This window comes from Rousettus aegyptiacus, unplaced genomic scaffold, assembly GCF_014176215.1.
Source record: "Rousettus aegyptiacus isolate mRouAeg1 unplaced genomic scaffold, mRouAeg1.p scaffold_m13_p_7, whole genome shotgun sequence".
Lineage (NCBI taxonomy): Eukaryota > Metazoa > Chordata > Mammalia > Chiroptera > Pteropodidae > Rousettus > Rousettus aegyptiacus.
Genome location: NW_023416310.1, coordinates 43,797,078 through 43,824,249, shown reverse-complemented (window position 1 = coordinate 43,824,249; position 27,172 = coordinate 43,797,078). Strand labels below are relative to the sequence as shown.

The 27,172-nt window shown below is 35.2% G+C and overlaps 1 protein-coding gene and 1 pseudogene across 2 annotated transcripts; one reads left to right on the top strand and one right to left on the bottom strand.

The window, feature by feature from the left end:
• Positions 1 to 870: 870 nt before the first annotated feature.
• On the top strand, positions 871 to 17,528 carry C1D (C1D nuclear receptor corepressor). Of its 2 annotated transcripts, none has more exons than XM_016137881.2 (5): positions 871 to 930; positions 12,005 to 12,151; positions 12,865 to 12,931; positions 13,242 to 13,297; positions 15,953 to 17,528. In XM_016137881.2, the coding sequence occupies exons 2-5, from the start codon at positions 12,014 to 12,016 to the stop codon at positions 16,115 to 16,117; spliced, it is 426 nt and encodes a 141-aa protein (XP_015993367.1). In that variant the 5' UTR covers positions 871 to 930; positions 12,005 to 12,013; the 3' UTR covers positions 16,118 to 17,528. The 2 variants fall into 2 exon arrangements, with proteins under 2 accessions (XP_015993367.1, XP_015993366.1); XM_016137880.2 differs by having other exon boundaries at positions 871 to 934.
• On the bottom strand, positions 1,231 to 1,348 carry LOC118605911 (annotated as a pseudogene).
• Positions 17,529 to 27,172: the final 9,644 nt, after the last annotated feature.

Sequence of the window (27,172 nt, the reverse complement as noted above, 5' to 3'; positions counted from 1 at the left end):
TGTATGTCAACTGTAATTTAAAAAAAAAAACAACCCAAAATTCTTCTTTCATTCCCATCAGTTTATCTCTATGAGACCGATTTGTCTACTATCTGTAAAAACAAAAGAGAAACAGTTTAGATACATTACCCCTTACCACGAGCAGTTTTTAATCCAGCTAGGTTAGAATAACGAACAAGAAGAAAGCTCATTGCTACTCAGAAAACTTTGGATATTGACATATAGGATGTTTGTTCAAAGGTTTTTGCTAAACAATGGTTGTGGAGTAATAAAAAGTTTGAAATGTGAAAAATGATGCTTACCGCTTATACTACATTTTCATTGAACAATACTTGCAATTTTCGTATTTTTTTCCTTTTATGTTTGTTCTGATCGTGTTTACTGAAATGTAACTTTATTTTTAATAATGAAAAACCTGGGCTGATATTTTGCCTATCTTTTCTCCTTTTTTTGAGTAATTAATTTTTACTGTATTTTACAAAAGCATCTCTTACCGATAGATTGGAAAAATAAAGACCCTGTCTTTAATCTCGGATAATTTGGGAAGCTGCTCTTTTGGAAGAAGCTCATTTTGAAGGGGATAATGGGAGTGTAGTAGGAACCAGTACCTAGGAATGAACTTAAGTGAAAGGTAAAACCTGAAAAATGCTTTAGTAACTAACATTTTTTTTTCTAGTTAAATACGCTCAACTTGTATTTGGGGTTGTTGGACGAATACAAATCTAGAAAAAGGTACGCGGAGTCCCGCCCCAAACGCCTCTGCAACTTTGTCCAGAAGCACTTCAAAGAACCACCTTTGAGAGGAGAGAAAAAAGGGGGCGGGGCTAGGAGCGTGAAGTCATCATAGAGCGCCGCTGGAGCTGTGGGCAGAGCAGGCGCTTTATTAACGTCACCAACAAGCGACTGTTCTCCGAGAGACTGGAGTAGAAGGCAAGTAAGTAATTATTCAAAGCTGGGTTTTGAATTTTTCTCGTGCTTCTGCGTAAGTGTACTTTTCTTGTCCTGGGGTCCCTCATGCATCCTTCCATTGGCTGTGAGGAGCGAGGTCGGACCTTGTTGCCTTTCGGGAATGCGCGCCACCTGAACCTTGGGGACAGCATTGTTACAGGACCCCCACTTCTCGTTCTGTGGCCGCTTGCAGGTTTCGGCTTACTTGGGCCCCTGAAGTCTCTCTCTTGGTCTGGCCTTTCGCTTTTTCGTTTCTTTAATTTGTTTGTTTGTTTGTTTTAACGCCTATAGCACCTGGTATTCCAAGGTGGTCTCCCATCCAAGTACTAACCAGGCCCAGCCGTGCTTAGCTTCCAAGATCAGATGAGATTGGGCCTGTTCACGGTGGCATGCTGTAGACTTTTCGTTTCTTAACTCCAGCTCTCAAATATTGGAAGGTGGAGAATTTAAAAATACATGACTTCACAATTAACTTTCAGAGCTGCCTTCAAACCTTGTTTAGGAGGAAGGCCTAAGGAAAAGGCATAGGAGATTAACTTTCCTATGTCATCCACTCTTACGCACATTCATGATCATGAACTGCCTGCTGTTTCTATATTAGCCCACCTGAGATGGTGGACTAATTTCTACCTTCAGTTGCAATCCATAGTGGATAATTTCAAGAAAGTCTTTTTACTTTATGGCCCAGGAATGTTCACTGCGATTCAAACTTATGTTTTCTGTTCGAAAAGATCTTTAATGTCTTCTTGTTTGTTAACTGCAATTCATTTTATCTTAATAGAGATGTATCTGTCCCATTGAGATGTTTGCTGCCCACTTTTTAACCTATTTGGATTGTGATAGCAGTAGACTGAACCGAGACTTAACTATATGTTGACGTTGGATCTGAAAATAACCAGATAACCCCTACCAAAATTCAGAGACGTTTGCGATTTGTTGAAATGATAGAACTCGTTTTGTTGAAAGATAAAATAATGACAGCGTGAACAGTGGTTTTTCAAAATAATCAAAACAATTCTCAGTCAAAAGATGTTACAGTTGCCTTCAAATACTTGTGTTGTATGTTATACAGTTCAGAGTTGATGTGGCAAGATATTGTGTTAGTCATTTGGAGATACAAATGTCATGCAGCATTAATCTTTCCTTGAAGAAATAGCCTAGTGGGTAAATAACCAGTGGAAAGTTCTGAGCAGAGGAGTGACATGATCTGATTCAAATTTTTGATAGAATCATTCTGGCTGTCTTAAGAATAGATTGTTGGAGATAGGGTAGGAGAACTAATTAGGAGACTGATTAGGAAGGTGTTTTAATAATTCAGATGAGATGATAGTGGCTTCACAAAGTGGAAAGAAGTGAATGCGGTGAGTAGTAGTTCAATTTGGATTGAGCAACTGGAAGGGTGGAATTGTCATTAACCGAGAAGTGGAAAACTATGGGAGGAGCAGGTTTGTGGGTGCAAGATAGGAGTTCAGTTATGACATGTTAAGTTTGAGATGTCCGTTAGCATCCAAGTGGGGGTGTTGAGTAGGCAGTTGAGTCTGTCAAGTGTGAAATTTATTGGGGAGGCCATTGCTGGAAAAGAACATTTGGGAGTTGTCAGTGAACAGATGACATTTAAAATCGTGAAACTGGAGATAGATAATCACCAAAGAAGTGAATGTAAACAGAAAAGAGAAGTAGTAAAAGACCTGAGTCCTTAGGCATTTTAGCCATTATAGGTTTGGGGAGATGTAGAACCAGCAAAAGAGACATAATGAACAGCTTGTGAGGAACAAGGACGATTTGGAGAGTCTAGTGTTGTTGAATTTAAGGTGAAATGGAGTATTCTGTTTTGTCAAACATAGTTGATAGATCAAGTAAAATAAGGATTAACACCTTTGGATTTATCAAGATACACAAGACAAGAGTATTATTGGTGGATATATGATTATTAAATCTGGAGAACCCTAGGAGCAAAGAGAAAGAAGAGACTACTTTTGTTTGGGAGATACGGAAGCCTTTTTATAGAAGAGGGGGCATTTGATGTGGGTTTTAAAGAATTGATAAGGTTTCACTAGGCCTAGAAGTAGGAGAAGGGTGTGAAGAGAGGTACCCAAATAGACTAAAAAGCCTGCCTGACAATTACTTTATCCCTCTTTTCTTCTATCAGTGAAGAAGGCTGATAGGAAAAAGTTGATTTATTTGAAATATGATGTTGGAGGATGCCTTGGACCACCAGAAAGACAAACAAATAAGCGTGCAACATTGCTGAAGGCAAAAATGACAACCGAAGCTGTCCCACTTCGGACACATCATAAGAAGGAGAGTTCTTTGGGAAAGACGTTAATGTTTGGATAAATAGGAGGCAGCAGGAAAAGAAAACCAAACACGAGGTGAATTGAATACATAAAAGAAGCCAGGGGTATGAGTCTATAGGAGCTGAGCACGGCAGTAAAGGACAGGGCACTGTGGACGTCACTCATTTTCAGGGTCACCAGGAGTTGGAGCCTTTAAGAAAGCTTGCATGCATATACAAGTATGCCTCCACACTAACATGTGTTTTATTTCTTAAAAACAAATGGATGTATCATTTCCTGTTCTTAAATTTTTGTTTAATATATCTGAGGAATCTAAACTCTGCATATTTTTTCATTGCTGCAGAGTTTTTATATTGAATGAGTATATCATAATTTATTTAACTAGTCCTTGTTAATGGACACATAGATTGTTTCCTGCTTTAAAGTTTTAGTGTTTTAAAGAATGTTGCAGTGAATGTCTTTGAACATTATCTTGTGGGAAAGTAGACATTTTGAGAAGTTAAATTGCTGGGTCAAAGAATTTTTACATATATAAATTGAAGCATAGTACTTCAGTTTTGAAGCATAACGCCAGGTTGCCCCACAAAAATGCTCAGTTTACACTCCAATTAATAGTGAATAAGAGGCTGTTTCTTTTCACCTTTGCCCATACCAGATCCTATCAATCTTTTTAATTTTTGCTTGTTCGACATGAAAAATGGCATCTTGTTACATTGATTTATGTTTCTGTAATTACAAGTAAGATTGACTAACTTTATGCTTATTAGTCATCTGGATTTCTTTACGTGTGAACTGCAGATTTTCTTTGTTCATTTTTCTTTTGGGTTGTTGCGTTTTTGTTTTGATAACTTGATTTGTAGTGGCTCCTTTTATCTGTCTTTATGTTGCAAATATTTCCCCCTAGTTTTTCATTTGACTCTAAACTTGGTTTGTTGGTTTATTTATTTATTTCCTCATTTTTATAAGGGCCAGGTAAAAATATAAGACATCAGGATTTCTTTTTGTGGGGAAGGAAATTTGTGACATTCTTAATTAGACACCCTTGAATGTCAGCCTTTGTTGGAAATGTAACACAAACCTCATTTGAAGCTACATGCTTTGTCTTGTTTTCATGAGTTTTGTTTATCAACTGTCACAGACTTAGTAGCACCCAGTAACCTACCTTTCCACTCACTCCAATTATATTTGGGATTGAGGTAAGATGTAATTGAACTGCTTAAGTATTCTAGAGTACATATTTCGGTATCCCCCAATTTATGAACTGAGTTGTATTCTCAAAGTTAATTCGTGAATTAGCTATCTAATTTTCCTATGGAAATAATGTACATAGGTTTTTTAAAATCTTTTCTTTCAAAATGTAATTAATCCATGAAGACTAGCTTTTTTTAAAAAAAGCAAATTCAAGATGTTATGTAATTTTAACCCTATTTATTTCAGTTTCATCTTTAAATTATAGGGACATCTTCTGATATAATACTGTTTCCATAGATGACAAAATTCTCAATAATTTCTTGGAGTCATCTGATATCCAATCTCAGTTCAGATTTTCTCAAAAATATCTTTTTACACTTGGTTTTTACGCAAGGTCTCTGCATTCCATTTGGTTCTTATATTTTCGAAGTCTCCTTATTCTTCTTCCTCTACCTCCCCTCCCTTTTCTTTTTTTTTTTTTTTCTTCATGCTATTTGCTTGTTACAGAAACCAGGTCAATTGTTCTACAGAGTATTTCTCATCCTTTTATCTGTTGGTGATCATTGCCTGAATCTATAATTTTATTAGGAGTCGCAAAATGGCATTTTGAAAAAAAAAGGTGTCATTTTTCCACATTTTGTTACCTGTAATTTGAAGAATAGTTTTATTACCTGGGAAGCTGACAATCTAGAATAACAAATGCTGTGGGAAAATGCCGCCAGCACGGCAACTTGAGATGCCAGGAGTGTACCTTTCTCTGCCGTAGTTCTGGTAGCTTACAGGTTTGTGTTGGTCTTCTTGGTGTGTCATCAGCTTGGCTAGGCTGCAGCCCCCAGGTATTCAGTGAAACATCAATCTAGGTGTTGCTGTGAAGATATTTGTAGATGTGATTAAAATCCACAGTCAGTTAACTTTAAATTAAGGAGATCATTCTAGATAAACTGGGTGGGACTGACTCAATCAGCCTAAAGGCTTTAGAAGCAGAATTGAGGCTTTTCTGACAAAAGAGAAATTCTGCCTCTGGAGAGCAGCTTCAGCTCGTAGCTGAGTGCCAGCATGCCCTTCTTGGAAGGCCTGCGCTGCAGATTTCGGAATTACTTTTAGTAATTCTTGTAGTAAATCTCTTCATATATATCTGCTACTGGTTCCGCTGCTCTGGGCGAACCCTGGCTGGTACCAGGACCAATTCCCCTGACTCTCCTGTTCTCTGACAAAAGAGGGATGGTGCTGAGTCAGAGGACCTGCTTCGTTTAGTGTTACCATACAACGAGTGGCTCAGACTGGGACTTTTGAGAGAGAAAAGGGGAGCCGAGCAGGTGGTGGGTAGAAGCAACAGGTGTAAACTGGCACTGTCCTGAGCAAATTGAGACACAGAATCATTCTGTGTGTCAGTCACTGGTGAAACGACATCAAAATGATACAGCCCCTTCAAGGAGCTTAGTCAAAGGGAAGTCAGGTAAATCAGCGGATGTTACCAGACAGTGTGTTGAGTGACATAAGGCTTGCAGTGATGTTTATCCAGACAGAATGGGAGGGTGGCAGAGGGTGAAAGGTGAGAGTAAGTGAGCATGGCACATTTGGAAAACTGCCATCGAGGCTATAACCTTAGGATTGAAAGAGGGGTGCCATGAAAGATGAGGTTAGTCAGATAAGTAAGAGCCACATCCTAAGGGCGTTGGCATCGATACTGCGGGGTTTGGAATTTATCTTCAAGGTGGTGGAGAGCTACTGCAGAATTTCAAGCAGGGCTGTACCATGGCCAGACTATTTTAATAGAAAAAAATCTTATTTTGTAACATTCTTAAATTGAGAGTAGAGAAAAGTTGGCAGTAGGAAGACTACTCAGAGGCTCTTGAAATAATCTAGTCAGTGAGAAGGAGGCAAGCTTGTGGTATAAGGAGATTGAGGCAGCCATATGGACAAGGCTGACTGGATTTGGGCCAGAGAAAGGAGGTGAGGGGTCATTCCCAGGTTCCTGCTGGACTAACTGTTGTGGTTCGCTCAAATCTAAGACCCACAGAGCCAACTGAGATGAATTGTGAGCCTTTATTAGCCGGCCGGCCGGCTGGCAACTGGCTCTCTACCATGCAGGGTTAGAAGAGATCAGCCCCGAGCTCCCAAAAGAGACAGTTTATAAAGCCTAGAACCACACCCTGGTTAACATCAAACAAGATTAATAAACAAGCAGATTACAGAAGCAGAAGTTGGCCCTTAGCATATCTTTGAGCAGATTATCACACCCTCGTTAACAGAATCAAAATAAATCCTTAATGCTGGTTTACTGGAAAATTTTCCACCCTTAACACTACCTTCCTTGAAGTAGAGAACTGAGGATTGGTAGGGGGATGACTTCAGTTCTGCACCTGATGCTGTGTATGCCTCCTTTTCTCCTGTGGGTACTCTGGCTTGCATAACCAGTGAGAGGAGGGAAGGAGTGGAAATAATGTCCTGAAGGGATTTCTGGGAAGGGTTTCCCCACCTCTGCCCCTTAGTGTCGGCCAGATTTTACTGAAGGATGAAGAGGAGCACATTTTCTCATGCCCTGTTCCACCTTTTCACCTCTGCAGCTGGTGCTGTAGAAGAGGTATGTGGAGGGGTGAGGAATATCTATAGAACCCTGCAGGGGAGTGAGGAACAGAGGTGTGTGAATTCTTTCTCTTTTGGCATTTTCCCTTATACAACCTTGGGCAAGTTATTGAAACTCACTGTGGCTCAGTTTCTTGTCTGCAAGGAGTGATGAGTTAATGTGTGTGGTGTGCCTGCCTGGTAGGGAGTGGTGTTGAAATGTCTGCTATCACTGCTAATACCATACATTCACGGCTTCATCCTGGGGTCCCAGTAACAAAGGGAACAGAGGGATGTTTCTGCAGCTCCCCCTGCAACTTTTCCTGTGGAAGGAACCAATATTCAGGAACTATCTATGTAAAATATTAGAAGAAATAATTGAATTGGGGGGAATTTCTGATAATAGAACCTTCATGTTTTAGTCTGCCTTGCCTTTATTACTTAGTTAGGTAAAAGGCAGGTGGTTCAGTTCAGGTTTAATGAGGATAATTATTCTTACTTCCTTGCTTTCAGTGTTCACCTTAACCCATTTTAACAATAAATAACTACTTGTTTATTGGGGCTTAGGGACAGGGAATAATTGTAGGAGAAATCCACATTATGATTCTAGAAAGGGAAACTATTTCTAACAGAAAAATTGGATGAAAAATTAACATTTAAACAAAGGTCTTTTTATGTTTTTTATACTTGAGTATTTGTTAAAAGCCAAAATACTTTGGTAAAAGATGCCTTTAAAAAAAGGTATTATGATTACTTATTTTTATTACACATTTAATACATGCATTTTGAAATAAAACTTAAAGAATGAAGAGTTAAAAAATGAGTCTGCTTTGATCCTACTCCCTAATCCATGCCCCTGCTCAGAGAAAATGTCTATATTTTATGTCTTCTTTTAGATCTTTTTCTATGTAGCTACACAGGTTTTTAAAAATGAGTGGCATATGTTAAGACACATTATATGTTATATACAATGTTCTGTGACTTTTCTCACTACTTCTCATATTACCACATAAAGATTTACTTCTTTATTTTTAATATTCTTTTGGATGGATATGATATAATTCTTTTAATTATTTCCCTCTTAACGATTATTTAGATATTTCCAGTATTTTGTTAGAGGTTATTTATTCAGCATGTTTACTGAATGCCAGACAGTGCTAGTGAACAAAATGTAAGAATTCCTGCCTTCATGTAGTTACCATCTTTGGAGGTGGACAGACAATGAACAAAATAAATACATCAGATGTTATTGAGGATTTAAAGGTAGAGAAGGAGAAAGGGAGTATAGGGCATGAGGAGTGGGGCATGTATATTAAAATAGGGTAATTGGGAAAGGTTTACCAATAAGTAATATTTAAGTGAAGAACCGGCAGGTAGTCATAAGCTCTGAAGCTATTGGTGGAAGAGGAAAGGAGGAGGAGAACATTCTAGGAAGGGAAGAAGAAGCACGAAGGTCCTGGGGTAGGGGCACACCTGATGTGATTGGCAAGGAGCAATGATGCCATTTATGGCTGCAGTGGAATGAGCAAGGGGAAGAGTAGGAGCCACAGAGGTCATGGAAGGCAGTAGAGAAGGCAGATTGTATTGAGCTTTTTAGAGCATTGTGAGGACTTTGACTTTTACTCTGAGTGAGGTGGCAAGCCTTTGGAAGTATATGAGCAGAGGTATGACATAATCTTAGATTTTGAATGATCACTCTTTCTTGATGATGAACTATTGGACTGGAGATACAGAGGCCATATAGGAGGCTATTGCAAGAGTCTAGGCAAGCCACAGAGATGGCTTGGACTGGCTTGGGTGGTAGCAGTAGAGGTGGCAGGATGAAGCTAGATTCTGAATATGTTTTAAAGATAGGGTGAGAGAGAAGAATCAAGGACCACTCTGAAATCTTAGGAACAATTGGAAATGTGGAGTTACCATGGAATGAGATGGGAAAGACTGCAGTAGGCAAGATTCGGAATTCGACTTTGGGCACATTATGCTTTAGAATGTTAACATCCAACCTCAGGTATTGAGCAAGCGTTGGAAATGTAAATTTGTTCAGTGGGGCGGTCTGACCTGGAGATACAAACTTGGGAATCATCACTTTATTAATGAAATTTAAAACACTAAGCTCACCTAGGGAGTAAATAGAATAAAAGAGAATCAAGGACAGTCCTTGGGACACTTCAAGGTTAAGAGGCTGAGGATATAAGAAAGATGACCAAGAAATCAGCTGATGAAGTGGGAAGGAAACCAAGAAAATGTGATGCTCTAGAAACCAAACAAAGGGAGTCAAGGATGTCAGATGATGAGAACTGAGACTTGACCATTGAATTTAACTGTAACTGTGTGTGTGACTTTGACAAGAGCAATTTTGAGTAAGAAATAGGGGGTTCGTTTGTAGTAGATTTAAGAGTGGAGAGAAACTCTTTAGAGGAGTTTGTTCTAGAAGGGAGGTAGAAAATAGGGCTTGTAGCCGGAGTGGGATATGAAGTCAAGATGTCTCGTTTGTTTCTTGTCTAAGATGGAGAAATAAAATGTTGAGCTGTATGGGCAATGATCCAGCAGAGTGAAAATAGATGGAAGAGAAAGTGGGGGAAATTCAAAGAGTTTGAGGAGTCCCATTTTGATGAATTTATATACATGTCTACAAGGATTTCTTTAGACTAGATTCTGAAGAGGATTTCCTGAGTCATGACATTTAAAAAATCTGTACTGACTTATATTCTACCTTCAGTGTATACCTTTCTAATATTGAACTTTGATATTTGATAATCTTTAAAATTATTGCCAATCTGATGGCTGATAGTTTATTTTAATTTGTTTTATGCTTTGTAGGAACTCTGTATAATCCTTGTTATATTTTGGCAAATATTTTTTCCTAGGCTGTTTCTTTTAACTTTGCTTACGTTACTGTATAGATTTTTTTCAGTTTTTGTGTAGTTAAGTCTGTCAGCAATTTCCTTTTATAGCATTTGGGTTTCATTTGGATTATATAAATATTTTATATACTCTTTTAATATGTTTATTTACCTTTTAAAATTCATCTGGAGTTTATTTTTAAGTGTGTTATGAAATAGGTGTCTAAGTTTTCCATCTTTTCCTATGTTCTTAACCAGTTAAATACCATGAGAATTAACTGTTTCTTGAATGTTTGGAAAAAATTACCTATAATAGCTTCTAGGCTTGGATCCCTTTTGGAAGGTAGATGTTTCGACTTTTTAAACACTTTTTTCGTGTGATGAATAGTCTATTTGGTTTATGTACATCTTTTTAGGTTAGTTTTGCTAAATGATTATTTTTTCCAGCACCTCATTCTTTTTATCCATATTTTCCAATTTATTGGTTTATGATTTTATGTGAAGAGAAGAAATACTTAGTCATTTCTCTGTCTGCAGTATAGCCCTTGTATGCACACCTTTATCTGGGCTGCAGATGTTGGAGTGGTCTTTTCACAGCTCCAGAGATTGGGTTAGCTGTTTTTAGCTCTCATGGCCTGGCTCTTACTGCCCTTCATCTTGGGGTTATTTCTAGATTCTCCCCTTTTGTTTGTAAGGAGTTGGAGGCTTCTTGGCGTGTTTGTCTGATCCCATTTTCTCTTTGGCTCACACAAATTTCTACTGTTGAGGTCTGCTGATGGGTATGTGCCCCTCTGAATTTCCAGCATTACTGTGGGCTTATTTTTACATTTCTTCTATCATTTTGAAGAGATTTTTTGGGAGGGATGAGTTAGCCTTTTGAAATAGAAAGACATAGTTCCTGTGTGGTTTTCTTTTATCATAGTTCTTTAATTGCTGGTTGCACAGTAGTTGGACAGCATCTTTACAGCACAAATAGTAATAGTCAGATGGACTTCACTTTTTTTTTTTTTTAAACAAACCTGGATGTCTCAGTGGAATATATACTCTTTGAATAGAAATGTTGATATATTGTGACTAAATATTCAAATAGTACTTTTTAAACTTTAAATGACAGCTGTAACATTTAGAACTATAAAGGTCTTTATAGATCATTAGACCAACTGCCTTATTTTATGGATGAGGTATTTGAGACCAAGAGACATACAGTGATTTATCTAAGGTGACAGTCAGTGATCAAGCAAGACAAAAAAAAAAAAAAAAAAAAGCCCACATCTTTTTACCTCAGTTCTGTAGTGCTATTTGCTATTTTACACATTCTTGCTGTTCTCCCTAGCTATGTAATGAAAGAGGTATTTTTAGCTAATAAAAAAAAAATTTTTTTAAACCTAAAGATGGTACAAATGCTTAGAATTGCTTCTGAAATTTGGTCTTAGGTAACATATGAAATAAATATTATGATATAAATGTGAATTTTAAAAGAATGGACTATCAAGGTATGCTCTAGCCTAAATGAAAACCATATAGTTTATTTCTGCTTCATGTGATTTATGAACTCTTAGAATTTCTTACTATTTTAAAGAAACCTAAGGAATGAATGTTCATATAAATATAAATATAAACATAGGCTTGAAAATGATTTTAGTGATTAAAAATCATAAGATATTTCAGACCTAGCATTTCTCATTTTTTAGTTTAATATACCATGCTGCTAAATCAACACTTAAATTTAGAAGGGCTAAAATATATAAACTTAAAAAAAAAGTTTTGCTTATCATTTTTTCAGCAAGCATGTACTTATGACACTTTCATTGCTTTGCTTGGTCTTTAACTTAAACAGAAAGTTTTTTAAGTGTAGATTTTGATTATTGGCAGTCATGTCTTTATTTCTTGAAAACTACCGAGGGTTTGATATGTGTACATTAGTTGACTGGGCGGGTCTGTTCCTCCCTCACCTCCCCACCAATCCCATCATCTCCAAGCAACTTCAGAAGAAGGGTAATTTGAATGTACTTGCTCTAGAATTATATTCTAAGATTTGTTTAATTATCCTCAGGTTTTAACTCTTATAGCACTTTTGAAATACATGTGACATATCTATATGGTAACCTGAACAGCATCTGTCTCTAATATGAATTCTTAAGAATTTTCTTTCTTTTCTAGTCTGTCATAATGGCAGGAGAAGAAATTAATGAAGACTATCCAGCAGAAATTCATGAGTATTTATCAACATTTGAGAATTCTATTGGTGCCGTAGATGAGATGCTGAAGACCATGATGTCTGTTTCTAGAAATGAATTGTTGCAGAAGGTACTTGAAAAATATAACTTGCAAAACCGAGTGCTGTGTTAGGAAACATATAGAAGAAGTTGCTTAATGATATATGCTCTTTCCCCCCCTTTATTTCAATTTTATAAGTGTTGTTTGGATATTTTTAAGGGGTAAAACAAAACAAAACAACTTTAGGAAATATTTCTTAACTATTTTTATTTTGACTTGGTTCTGCAGAAAAAGGAGCACTTCTTTTTGACAGGCTCTATCTCTGACCTTTTAAGTATTACAATGATGTTATCAGGGTTTCTGGAAACTATAGAACAAAAAAGTAAATTGACTTTGACAGTCGAAAACAAATCTCATTATGTTTCTTCTGTCTTTGGTATTGCCTACGTATTTTAGCCTGCTTCTTATACATAAATGCATCGTGTACAGTGTTTATATTGATAAATTACTTTTGACATACAAAGCCCAGATTGTAACTGCTGAAATTAAAATAATTCAAAAGAATTTTTCTTGGATTATACACATTCCTTGTCTAACTAAAGATGATATACCCTGAATCGAAAATTTGTGGGCAAAAATCACTGCTTAACAAAACTTCTTCATTTTGCAAATTATTTCCAGGTCATTTGGTTATTGGATTATGGGAATGAAAAAAATATTTTTTTGATACCTTTGGCTTGGTGAAAGTTTAAAATATGATGTGATGGTGCTCAAAGTTTGTATTTCTCTCTCTCTCTCTCTAGTTGGACCCACTTGAACAAGCAAAAGTGGATTTAGTTTCTGCTTACACATTAAATTCAATGTTTTGGGGTATGTATATTGCTTTGGAGTTAATTAGAAAGCAAATTTCTATGTCAAAGGCGATTTATTTTTTAAAATGCTAGCAATTTATATACAATTGTACTTCATGGCAGTTTTAATAGTGAGGTATTTATTTATTTTAAATCAGAATACCAGATGCCTGTGAACCACACATACATTTATTATTACTTAGAGATTGAATAATTTAAGATTTAATCTATTGTTTGTGTGACTTTTTTCGTGAGTAACTAGAACTTCTTTAATTATGCTTTTAATTAATACATACACCATTTTATTTCATGAATTCTTTCTCTTGTAGTTTATTTGGCCACTCAGGGAGTTAACCCTAAGGAACATCCAGTAAAGCAGGAACTGGTAAGATTGCAATGGGTTTCTTTTTACTTCACACATCTGTCTGTAGCAGTGTACCTGAAGTTAAGTCACAGTAATTGTGGAGAACAAAATCATTTAGAGTTGAAATTATGAAAATGAGTCAGATTTCATCATGTGTTTAGTTTTTCTTTTTCTTACCTTTGTTAGAGGATTGGTATTCCATATATTACATAAATCTCTGGATGGGAAAATGTTACAATTCTAGTAATTATTTATAACTTCCATATTATTTTTCCTATAAATTCTTGAAATCCTGTTCATCTCTATAACAGCCTTTAAAAAAAAAAAAACTCTTACACAATTTTTAAAAGTATATTCTAGTTGATTTACTAGCAAAGACGGGAAAGTTTCTCCCCCACCTTTTCAAATCTTCCATTAATTCATTTTCTCAGCAGTAAAGAATCCAGTTCAGCAACAAAGCTAAAAGCTTTTTTGGCACCAGTTGTATGTGTACTGTCCAGTAATTCCGCATTAGTGACATATTTACAACCTGTAATAAATCTTCTAGGTTTGTCTTTGTATTCCATTTAGATGTATAAGTACAGTATATAAGGCCTGGTACCTTAAGAGTTTTTGCTGACTTCAAAAATTAAATCAAATCATTCAATTTGAAAGAGAAAAAATAGAAATCAAACTTATGGTTATCTTCTTGTCTAGACTTTATGAATAAGAATATTAATAAATTTATTTGCGTTTATAAAATACAAGGTAAATATATGTGTGAAATACACTTGACACTGTATTATTGTTCTCAAGTCTGATGGTAGTTGATGTGTATGTTATATACAACTTAGTAAAGTACTTGGTCATTTATTTTTAAAAAATGAGCAACCCAGATCTGTCGTCTTCATTTTCTTAATGTGTAGACTAAGACATTTTCTTCTTTTAAAGTTCTTGGGGGCCAATAAATTTATTTTTAAATACAGAAATTGTGAAAAATACTTAAAGCAATAATATAAAGCAGTATGATACCTAGATCTTGATTCGAGCAGTGATACTGGCTTTTAGTCCTAAAAAGTATACATTGTGTCATCTGTTTTCAGCTTTCTAATATGAACTTTACATTTAGAAAATTTCTCAATTTTCCTTCAACGAAGCAATTTGGAATATTTTAATACTTAGTTCTGTCTTTGGAAAAAGATAAACCCATCTGTCTTCTTTCTCCCTCAGAACCCACTTTATGGAGGAGTACATTCATATTTTGGACAAGAGTTGACAAATAAAAAGCATACAAACCTGTTCTTCTTTTCTGACCCTATGACAGACATCACAGAGTTGATCACAGAGTTAGTGTGTGGGACATATATCATGAATGGGGAGAAGCATTGGAAATAGTTAGTTTACTCATTCAACAAATATTTGAGTGGCTGCTAAGAGCCAGGCATTATTTCCAAGTGAGGTGATTCTTCAGTGAATAAAGCTTATAAATGTCCCTGCCCTTGTTGTAGCAGATACCAAACTATCTAGTGGAGGGAGGCAAACGATTAACATAATACAACAAACAAATAACAAATACATATGAATAGATAGTATGTTAGAAAGTTGTATGTTATGGGAAAAAACTTAAATAGAGCACATAGCAGGGGGGAATTAAAGTGATTGGGTCGATCTGCGGTTTTGAATGGTGGTGGCAGGTCCTGTTACCCAGGTGAACGTTTGACTGATGGAAGGAAGGGAGGGGGCAGCTGTGCAGGTGTTTGAGGAAAGTCTTTCTAGGCAGAACGGGGGTGGGTCTGTGTTGGGAGGATGTCAGCTTTTACTCTAAGAGAAGTAGGTGTCCCCGAGAGAGTTTTGAGCAGAGTTGTCAGTCTTTTACAATTAAAAAAATTGTACGGTTCTAAATTTTTTGTACCTGTTTATATAACTATTTTGATTATTTTAATGAAACTTGCTTTTTAGCAGTGATCCATCATTTACTGTGCTATTTTGTGGCTCTCATCACCTTTATTTCTCCAATTGAAGTATAGAATAGTCCTTTATTACAATTAGTGGTCTCAGAAGATTTTAACGGTATGGCAACCTATTATGTTTCTCATCTTGTTAAATCTGTTTAGAACCGTATATGTCATTAGAAAAATGTGTGCTTATCAAAATCACAGTTATAAAATTGAATAAGAGATCTCGTATTTTCATTCTGCTTATTTTAATTGTGACCCTAGAAAGTAACATAAAAAGATAAATAAATCATGCTTCATTTATTTCCTGTTTAGAAAAATTTTACCAGTTGAGTTTGTATGTTACAAGTATATAAGAGCTCTATTTTCGATTGTAGACTTCAGGTACTAAGAGTTAATATATGGATTTAGGTTAATGCTAAGTAAAAAACGTATAAACACATCTATAAACAGGTCAGTGCTTACCTCTGTAGTGATGTCTTAGTCTAGTTCTCTCTCTTTTGAAACACTCAGAACACTTCTGAAATGGCTTTAATGTCTGTATTCCCCCAGACTTTGAATCCCAGGAGAGCACGGAGCAAGTTTATCCTGTTTCCTTATACTTACTAGCTCCACTCAACAGGCAATAAATACATACCTATTGAATTTAATTGAGGAATAGTATAATAAACTTAGTGGTGGCGAGCAGCTTAGTTAATCTGTTGCCTTTCTTCTTCTTCTTCTTCCTTTTTTTATCTTAAAGGAAAGAATCAGAGTATACATGAACAGAGTCAAGGAAATAACAGACAAGAAAAAGGCTGGCAAGTTGGACAGAGGTGCAGCTTCAAGATTTGTAAAAAATGCCCTCTGGGAGCCAAAACCGAAAAATGCATCCAAAGTTGCTAATAAAGGAAAAAGCAAAAATTAACCTTTTGGTTTTGATGTACACATGTTCAAAAAATACATCTTATTGTTTTAAATACATTTATTGTAGATGATTATGTGGCAATGCAAAGTTTAAATGTATTCCTTATTGAATTCATTTATAAAATTTACATTTAAATTTGTAATGCTAAATACTTTTACCCCCCAGAAAGATTAAGTTATCTTCATTGATTTCCCTATAGAGCACTATGAGGTTTTTAACATTGTGGTACATTTTATATTTATAGTTTACCATCTCTCTTGACAGAAGCAACTGTGAAATTTAAGTTAAATGTGTTTTGTAAACATTTGTTTAAGTGAATAATGACTTTATGAAGTATGCTATCTGTAGGTCAAAGTTATAAATACATCTATTTTCACTATAAGAAAAAATGAAATGGCTTGAAGGTCCCATTTTTTTCCTGTGTAGTTATTCAACCATATTGTCATGATTTTAAGAATTGCTTATTTTGATATTTGAAGTGTGACTTTAACACTTTAAGATTGTACTTTAATTTTGGCACTTTGCCTCTATGTCCCATTTAAAGTAAAATATTCTCATTAATTTTAGATGGGAAATGAGGTTCTATATTAATGACTGAATTATGACAATGGCTATATCCTATCAATAAAGGCTGTAAATGTTGCTTAGCTGACAAGTTTATTTTTGTCTTTTGAGTAAACTTGCTCTTGAAATTAGGAAGATAGGTTTTAAAAATCATCAGTATTATAGAAATTTGTGTTTCTGTTCCTGATGCATAGTGCCCACAGTTCTCTTGGTCTCACTTTTCCAGATTGTTTGATTACATGTTTCTGAGGCTACATCATGTACATATAAGTATTTGGAACAACGCTCTGTGTTATATAATGCCACTGAAGCAGAGGAGAAATCCAAATGAGATTACATTGTATTTATAGTCTGATTTATTTTTCTAGAATATTTGTTACAGAGAATTCTGTGTATTAAAATTATTTTTTATGTCTAACCCATGAATTTTAATTATATTTCCTTAATGCTTTCAGTCTTTGAATCCACATCATTATGTGTAGGAATGCCAAGTACAGTAAAGTACTTTAATTTTTGAAAAAGAAGTTGTTAAAATTTTCTGTGTGATTAATTCTTCATAAGTAACCTTGAATAAATGGTTTTCTTAATTTATGGTAGCGTGTATTGGAAATGGTCTAAAATATAATGGATTTTATAAAACATGTTGAACTCTTTCTATGACACATGAAGAGGAAGTCACTGATAGAAGCAGAGAGTCTTCTGGCTCAGACGTCAGACAATTTTTGAAGTGGAAGAAAAAATATAGTTATTTCACTCTTTTTTTCATTTTCATTCTCTCAAATTTTTGGCTTTTTAAAAAGTAATTTCTTTATGAGAGAAATAAATGATTAAAATCAAGTGTAGTCTACATTGGCCTTATTTATTGCAAAGAAATTTATAACTTGGGTTTCCATATGTTTTCTGATTTCATAAAGAAAAAAGTTAAAAATGTCATGCAGTTAAAGAAAATCATTAGCCAACTTATTGGTTTGTGGAAGTCCAACTCTGTAGTCTGTTAAATTTTTAGGACATTCTTACATGAATAAGTCAGTCTTTATTAGTAGAAATAAAAAATAGTTTGAGTATATTCCATTTTATTAAATGTAATTTTAAATACTTAGTACATAATAAGGAGCCAAATGGCAATAGTGCATTAGATGCTTATTGTTTATTCATTTCACAAATATTTAGTGACATTTACATTGTCAAATACTATGCTAGGTTCTAAAGAAGACCACTCCAGCCTTTTATTCTATTTTTATAAAGTGTTATGAAAAGAAAAATCTTTTTGTTCAATTCAGTTTTTCAGAGTTACCAGAAAATTTATGACAAATCGTGCTCATTAACCTTAGTCAGAACCATGAAGGGTGAAGGGTTGATCTCTGACGGTGGTGCGGTTATTGTTAGCACGATTTGTTCCGAATGACAGTCTGCTATACGTTTCGATGTTAATTACACCTTTTTTAATCTCTTTGGGAATTAACAAGTTGGAGAGGTTATAGCTATAGATATTGTTAAGGTTAGCATTATAGACTATTAATCTAATACTAAATAATGAGATTTTGTCTTCTAATATTTTAAGTACAATTTTCTTCTTCATAGTTGCAGGATGGGAATTCATTTTAGTAAAGTAGAAGATGTTAAGAGGAAAATTGAAGCTTGAATTATGATTCCTGGAATTAGGAGGTTATGGCAAGTTGATTGGTTTTTAAGGTACCCTGCAGATTAAAAAATTGTTCTACATAGCTATTAGAAATGGATTGGCATTATTTCTAAATAAGGCTTTGAAAATTGGCTACAAATGTAGGAAATGCTTCAAAAATGGGCAATGTATTGAATATAGATACATTTTTCTTAAGTAGGTCATTGGAGAAAAAGGTGCTTTAGGAATCAATTATGACACAGTTAAACTATAATTTTATGCAAAAAATTATCAGAAATTCTGGCTTTGCAAAGTGACATTAACTGAGAAAGATTTGAACAGTGATTCTGACTGTCATGTAATAGCTAAGTTTGATATATAAAGAGAAGAAAAAGAAGCACTGGTGTCTCATTTTCTCCCTTCATGGCATAGTTAGTAAACTTGCTCAGATAAATTCAGTGGTTCTTTTACCAAATGACCTTGGTAGCAACCTGTTTTATATAAATGTGACCCGAATGTACTTTACTAAACAAAAACATTTCCTTTGTCCTATATCCTGGTCTGAAAATCTTTAGTTTTGGAAATACAAACCATATTTTGTTTATTTTACATGGTAGCATTTTATAGTTGTCATTGACAATTATGTCAGGGGGAAAAGTATACAGGGCTTTATAATAGAATTCTGTAGATTTGTTCTACTTGATTAATTTGCTGTTAGGCTTCTGAGAGCAGGATTTCAAGGAATGCTTTGAATGTTTTTGGTTTGTAGATTCGTTTTCTTATTAGAGTGAGCTGTCATAGACCACTCTTTGGAGCAAACACCCTCTGACTTGGTGTACCTTTTTAAAGTTTATTTTATGGAATAATGTTTAATGTAGCCAGTAAAGCTATCCAGAAAAGGCGATAGCTATAGTGATATCTATTGGTAGTTGAGGTTTAATTTTAATTCCGTACCTCTCCCCCACCCCAAAAAGTGAAAACCAAAACCATCCTAGTTCTGTATTGCTCATCTGTTCATAAAGGGTTGAAAAAAGATGTGAGCACCGCCCCCCTTCCTTGAAGTTAGCAAATGTATCGTGGCAGAATAAGTGCATGCAAGATGTCAATTTTGTAAAGTGATATATTTCAGTCAGTACACCAAATTTGATGGTGGGAAAAATAAGCTTTTATAAATGAAACATTTAAGAGACTTTATTATTTGCTTTCAGTTCAGTGTTGCCTTTAAGGCACAGCATTTCAGTTTGGCAGCTACAATAAATGACTGAAGGAAATTGAAGATGATAATTCAACATTCCAAGATGCTTCTGCTGAAATGAATGTAGACCTACCCAGGGCTTAAATTTAAAGTTTATAGTAATACAGTATTTTAAAGCCAAATACCCAGGAAATTCATGGTGATATGGTTTGAATGAGATGATTCGGAGAAATAGAAAATACCTTCAATTCCTTGTTATGTAGATATTATCTATTGGGGGGCTGTGTTGAAAATATTATTGTAAAAAGAATAGAGTCTTGTTATGCATAATTTGCTGTAGTATACAATTCATCTTGGACCATGTCCAAAGAGATTTAGTTATTAAAATAATGAGAATAATAACAAGGCATCTCTGATTTAGTGCTAGAGCAATAGATTCTATGTTGTAATATATACATTATGTTGTAATGTATCTGGCTGATACTATTTTCATTTAGTGATCTTTGTTTTCTCTAATATGCATTCCTTGACTTATCTAAACAAATCATTTGCTACCCTATTTCTGATACTTATTTTTCCCTTAAGAAAGAAATTATTATTAAAAGTATATACCCTGTGTCATAGTTTCTGGGTTTTGTGGATTTTGACATTTGTGAGTTTTAACATTTGTGATTCTATTTGTGAGTGGCCTTAGGGATCGATGGAGTATATAGTATTTTGCAGTTTTGTGAAGGCACATGGTAATTCCTGCTAAATTCCACTCAGGAAGGTATTACGCAGCTAATGATTCAGCCTGGCTGACCTCTCAGCATCTGCAGTGTTTCTCCTCACTTGTAGTCTCAGTCGTTTATTCACTCATTTATTCAACAAATATTGAGCTCCTGTGTGCCAGGTTCCATAGTAGGCATGGGAAATTCAGCAATTATTCAAATTGTGTGTAGTGACTAATGGCAAACTTTACCATATGAGAAACGGCTGCTATTAGTTGAATTGTGTTCCCCCCACATGTGTATGTTGAAGTCCTAACTCTCAGTACCTTGTAAGGTAATCCTGTTTGGAAATGGTGTCTTTGCAGATGTAGATAGTGAAGTTGAGGTCATTGGGGTGGGTCCTAACCCAATATGACGGGTGTCCTTATGAACGGCAAATTCGAACGTAAACATGCACACAGGAAGAACACCATATGAAGATGAAGGCAGGAATTGGGGTGATATTTCTTCTATAAGCCAAGGAACACCAAAGATGGCCAGCAAAACACCAGCAGCTGGGGAGAGGATGGAGCAGATTCTCCTTCACGGCCTTCGAAGGAACCAACCTTGGCCACACTGCGATGTTAGACTTCTGACCTCCAGAGCTGTGAGTCAACACGCTGCTGTTGGATAAGCCATCCCGTCTGTGGTACTTTCTTAAGGCAGCCCTAGCCAACTAATATGACGGCCACCAGATGAGAGGAATGAAAAAGATTAATAACTTGGGCGTGAAAGTATGTGTAAGAAACTTTATGACGCAAGATGAAAATGTAATTCTAAAGAAAACCAGGAACCTGTATGAACTGATCCAGGAATAGTTTTGAATTTAGGCAGAGATCTCAAGACTGTGACCTTAAAATGTCAAGGGTCTGTTATACTCTTTCTGAAGCCAAAATATTCAGACCTTTCTAGCAGACATTGTCAGTGATGATTGAGTGTGGCATCTTTTAAACTTTGTTATCCTGGTTTGAAGAAACTCATTTCCCTGAAGGAAAGAAAACCCTCTTGGGTTTCCATGGAGAAGAGATTTTCGCCAAGCCTAATATGTGTCATGTGGTCCTTTCCTCATAAAATGCAGCAGTCAAGTTCAGATAATGAAAATAAATACTTAAAACATCTTACACAAGTTACATGTGATTTGTGCTCTCGAATGAGCATATACGACTTAAAAGTCTCATATTCATCCAGATAGAGATACTCTTTTAAAAAATCTTACATTTTTTCAAAATCTTAACTAATATAGCATACTATTCAGTTTTATTTCTTTAAAGCTATATTATATCAGACAACTCAAGTTTTTTAAATTTAAGCCCAGTTTAATTTTTTTACTATTATAAATGCTACTTACTGGTTTCCAGCTTTTAGAATCAACCAGCAGATTAGACATTGAATATAAGAACATGAATGAAATAAGCCTTGACAGTGTAAAAGTGAAGGTATGGTAGAAGTGAGTTAAATGGGAAGGAGAGAAGAGGGCATCTTCAGAGGGTGAGAAATCCAGATGCATACCTGGTAGGTGAATATGATTTTAAGTTCTAAAGGTACCGGCTGTATTATTTTTAATTCTTGCATCAAAAACTGGAAGATATAAGTGGAGGGGATGGTATAAATCCTCATTTTTAGGACGAGGAATCCCAGATGAGGTCCAATAAAATATCAGTGTCAGTATGCGTTATTAAGGTAATCGTCAGAATTAAAGACAAATCATTTACAAGTGATAATCTCATGTGAACACTTTTGGTTCTTTTGTCATGCACATAATTTTTGGTAAAAAGAAATTTGTACTAATTAGCAACAAAATTTGTTCAAAGAAGCAGCACAACAATCATAACCCAGGAAATGTTTTTGAAATGTTAGGTGATAAAATTTTCAGTGATGGGGAAATAATACAAGAATGCTTAAGTGTAGTAGCAAATATTTCATTGTCTAAAAAAACTATATAGAACTGTAGGCATTTAATCATTTCCTAAAATTTGGGCCCAGTTGATTTTTAATTTTAATTTTAGACAAGTTGCATTCCAGAGATAGCCAGAGAAAAGAATTCTTGTTTGGAAATGGCTCTCTTTCTAGTCTGCTTCTAAATGTTATTCAAGATAAGGTTAGACACCAGAACAATAGGTTATAATGAAGTGACAGCGTGATCTTTGTTGGACTGTCTTAATGCTGAATTGGAGGAGGGCTTTTACTGTGCCCAATTTCCATAAAAGGAGGCTAGTTCACAAGAAACATGCTTATAAATATTTTTCAAGATCGATTTTTTCACTAGAATCTAGATTAAAATGGAAATTGTTCGGTATCAGAAGTTATTCACATCAGAAGTGTAGCAGAATGTAAAATCTTTAAAATTTGCCCTAGGAACAATTAAAATTAGGGTTTAAAGATTTGGAATTGCTAGATTTTATCTGTCAGTTTTTAAACTTGTAGAGAACACTAATAAGAACAAACCTAATAGTGTTTGCTTAATTATGGACACTAAAAATTTAATTTTAGCATAAGTCGCCATTTGAAGTTACCCAGCTACATTATGTTGCCTAAATGCATAACATTGGAAGTATTCGTAATTAAATTTCACTCACTTAGCTAGACATTTATAGTAACTTAAAATAATTGAAATATATAGCATATAAAAAAGAAACGTTAAAGCAGCTGTTGAAATAGTGTTACTGTGTGCTTTAATCCTTTTAAAGGAGGTACTATGTGCAGATTGGTTTCTTTCACTAGTCATATGTATTTAAGTTTCTCCCATTCTTTTCATGGCTTGATAGCTCATTTCCTTTTAGTGCTGAATAATATTCCGTTGTCTGGATTTACCACAGTTTATTCATTCATCTACTGAAGGACATCTTGGATGCTTTCAAGTTTTGGCATTTATGAATAAAGCTGCTATAAAGATCTGTGTGAAGGTTTTTGTGGGTATAAGTTTTCGACTCATTTGGATAAATACCAAGGAGTGTGAATGCTGGATCAGATGCTTAGAATATATTTAGTTTCCCAAAGTGTCTGTACATTTTGCATCTTTACCAGCAATGAGTGAAGGTCCCTGTTCTACATCTTTGCCAGCACTTGGTGGCATTATTTATTTTAAAAGCTTTTATTTGTGGAATCTACTATATATTTTTATAGAAGTTCAAAGGAAAAAAAGTGATCAAAAGGGATGTAGAAAATCTTAAATTTAGTGATAAAATTGGAGTAGAACTAGGATCTGCATCTAAGAAGCTAGCAACTAGGACATTCATTCAGAATAAGACTTGAGCTTTAATTTAAAATACATCTTTAAATTTTTAAATTTCCTGACACACTGGAAGACATTTTCAATATATTCAAGTTTCTATAAGGCAAAGTGTTGGAATTATCTTCACAATTATATATTTTTGTCAGATAAATAGATGCTTATTAAGATGTGCATTGGGAAGCACAGTTGAATTTATCAGGGCTTTGTTTTAATACTATCCTTACCAATTGTTTTAAATATTTTTGATTTTTATCAAGACAAAGTGGAATAAGTGATATCTTAAAATTTCCACTGAACAGTCATTTTCACAGCTGGAACACAGGCTCAGTTTATTCTTTTGTACTAGTATCTAATTAAAGCATAACATTCAATTTGAAAAATAATTTACTATTGAATAAAAAAGATTCTTCAATCATCCCTTCCTCTATGAAGGGTAATGGTTCTGTGCAATAATGGGCATGGTCCATGTGTGAAGGTCTGTGCCTTTGTGGCAGCTAACACCAACTCCTGCCCAGGAAGGAGCAAGGCCTTGTTACCTCATTTGTGAACTATACCAGCTGACTGGGGGTGGGGGGGTGGGGTGGGGAGGTTTTCCGTTTACAGGGTTACTGAGACTTAGAGAGGTGAACCCTCTTCCAAGATGACACAGTCAGACAGGCTAGGATATGAGTCCGTCCTGGAGACGGCACCTTTACCACTGTCTTTGCCTTCAGTTTTATCACCGACAGAGGAACTGCGCAGAACGGCGGCTTTGTGGGAGGGGAGGACCTGGGTCAGTCCTGGACGCTGTTTGCTGATTGGCTGAACTTGCACTGGGTTTTCACACACTGTAGCTGGTTTCAGTTTTGGTTTATGTGATGTCCGTGTTAAATCTGCACACCAACTTTTCAGCATGATTTGGAGCCACATTGCATTTCTGATGGTGTGCTCTGTTGCTGGTGGCAGCAATGGGAAAGTCATCCTGGCCACTTGACTAGGTTTGACAAATCCTCCAGCTCAGACCATCTTAGAACTGTTCGATTGATACACTTGGGTATATTCTTCAAAAACTGTTTTCTCCTTTAATTAGTTGATTTAAATGATTGACTCTCCTCCTGGCCATATAAAAGATGTTTTTGATGGAAAATAAGGAGGAGGAATTCTCCCTACCAGGAGATAACTTATTCATGAAAATTTAATACATTTTCTTTCAGCCTATGATCCATTTATACTCAACTACAAATACAATATTTGTTTGTATTGTCCTCCCCCACTTGTTTATAATAAACATTTTAATAAAACAGTTTAAAGATATAGTTGGTTGAGGTAAACAAGTGTTTATTGAGTGCCTACTAAGTGCTAATGCCCAGTCAACCTCTGAGACTACGAAAAATGAAGTGCCGTGATCTCACTCTTTCTTGAATTTACAATCTGGGAGGGGAGTTTTCCTGCAATATTTATGCACAATAAAGTATCCCTTTAAAAGTACTCCCTTCAAAATTTACCACTTTTAAAAATTTGAATTTTCACGCTGTGGGTTTTCTTTAAGATTCTTGCTTGTCTCTTCCATGTTAGTATGTCATTGTTGCACTTATTGATCAAAACCACTAGGTGGCAGCAAAAGAACATAGATGTTCTATTTTTGTTTTTATATATACCGAAATGAAGCGAAAGCTTTTCTTCAGGATTTATGGGTGATGGGGAGAGAAAATACAGTGATTAAAATTTGACATTTAAAGCATATGAGACACCAACACAATTCATCACTAAATGTATGTTACCATTGTCTAAAAATTAAATTTATGCTTTATTATTTCGGAAACCACATTGTAAATTTCTTCTCTTTCAGTTTCTTTTAGTCACAAAAATATCTTTTAAGATTCCTATGCAATTACTTTTCTATTTATAAAAGTTAGGGAAAAAATAACTCCAAGCCAGATATTAAGAAAAACTTGTTTATTAAGAAACTTGTGAACACAGATTTGGAATGTTAAGGAATAATAGGAAGGAGGCATTTTCTAGATAGCCCGTCCATTTTAAATAACATTCCTGGAGAAAAATTGAGTTTGGAGACCTTGTTCATAAACAAGAGTTTGTTTTCCTTTTTCTTTAAAAAAATCACTTAGCGAGCAGATTTAAAGTAATGTGAGTCTCCGAAGATTTTACCCCATTCCTTCAAAGTCGCAATGGCTTAGTTCCATGCTGAGCGAGTACCTTATGTGTGATATATAGCTCCAACAAAAAACATGAAATGGTCATGAGGCAGTGACAAGGTAATAAACACTTATTTTATTATTTTGTAGAGATATTTGAAATCTGTTTAGGAGAAAATACAGCTTCACCTTTCTTCCAATATTTTTCAATTTTTCAACTTAACACTTAAACATTTTTTTCGATTTTTAGACAAAAATGTATTTAGCTTATCTAAAAACTTCTACATGAGTTGCAAAAAAACAAAACAAAACAAAACAAAAACCCTAGTAAGTAAGTGCAGAATGTGCAGAATGGAAAGGTTGCTTTTGTCCAGACTGCTGAGTGCTCAGCGAAGCCCAGCTCTCATTCTGGGGCTTATTCCTGGAGGCCTGTGGAAGAACAATCTTGTGTTTCTTCCTCTGTTGAGCTAGAGACCCACCAGTTATATTTGGAGTCTCAGCCCTTCTTGATTTTATTTCTTGTTGGCAATATTATCGTTGCCTTCAGAGGTATGAGTGATATGGATTGGTGAACCTTATATTACTTGACTCTAAGTGGAAATGAAGTTTTGGAAAATAGAGAAGATTTTTTCCCCCATAATGAGGTGTATGGCCACCAGAGTCTCAATACTCACCTTCCTTGAACAGTATTCAAATAAGATGTTCCAGCAGTATTTATAAGTACTGAGGCCTGAATCATAGCTGATAACCATCCTGGGCTTGGACTCTGGCCATCAGTGTCTGCTGCAAACGAGAACAAGAAGAGAGAAATAATTGTCACTGTTCCCTCCCTTTGGAGCATTCTTTTGTGAGGTTTGGGGGAGGTGAACCAAGATAGATTTGTATGAAATGTATTTAGTTTCTTCTTTAGAAACTATGTAGAGTCACTATGCTGAAAAAGTTTAATTTATTATTTTGAGTAGTCCAGAGTATTTGGGTAATTGAGTATTTTCTTGGAAAATTTCTAGGAAAGTTATACAGACTTCCTCAATAATAATCACCTATAAATTTACCCTTTTGTCTATCATTTGATCACATGATTTTCATTTATTTGTATTGGCCATCCATATATTAAGAGAAATTATAAATAAAGTTAAGCAAAGTTTGTTATGAAAGTAAGCAACATAAAACTAAAGGCTGAAACTAAATATAATTTGTCTTTACAGACTAGAGAGACTTATTTTTCAAGTTCCAGGACTTTTTTTGTTACGGACCTATTATTTTTATGGTTATTTGAAATTTCATGGAATCTGATGATCCAGCCTTAAATCACTCGTTCTTAAAATATATCTTGAGGTACCTATCTCAATACAATATGTCTTAGTGTGAACTATAGAATATCAGAAAGAACATTGCAACACAGCTTTGACTTCTTGGTTCTGTCAGTGACAGCTGACTTTGAATAAACCACTGAAATTACGTATATGTGTCTCCATCTACAAAGTGGGCACAACCTTGTCCTTTTCCCCCCATGAACTCCACCAATTCAACTGAAAAGAAATCAGGTCCTTGGGGAAAAAAAT

Excerpts from the sequence above, each read along its gene's own strand:
- C1D (XM_016137881.2), top strand. The coding sequence starts at position 12,014 with ATGGCAGGAGAAGAAATTAATGAAGACTATCCAGCAGAAATTCATGAG. Across the intron at positions 12,152-12,864 it reads GAAATGAATTGTTGCAGAAG|TTGGACCCACTTGAACAAGC; the intron begins GTACTTGAAAAA and ends CTCTCTCTCTAG. Across the intron at positions 12,932-13,241 it reads ATTAAATTCAATGTTTTGGG|TTTATTTGGCCACTCAGGGA; the intron begins GTATGTATATTG and ends TTTCTCTTGTAG.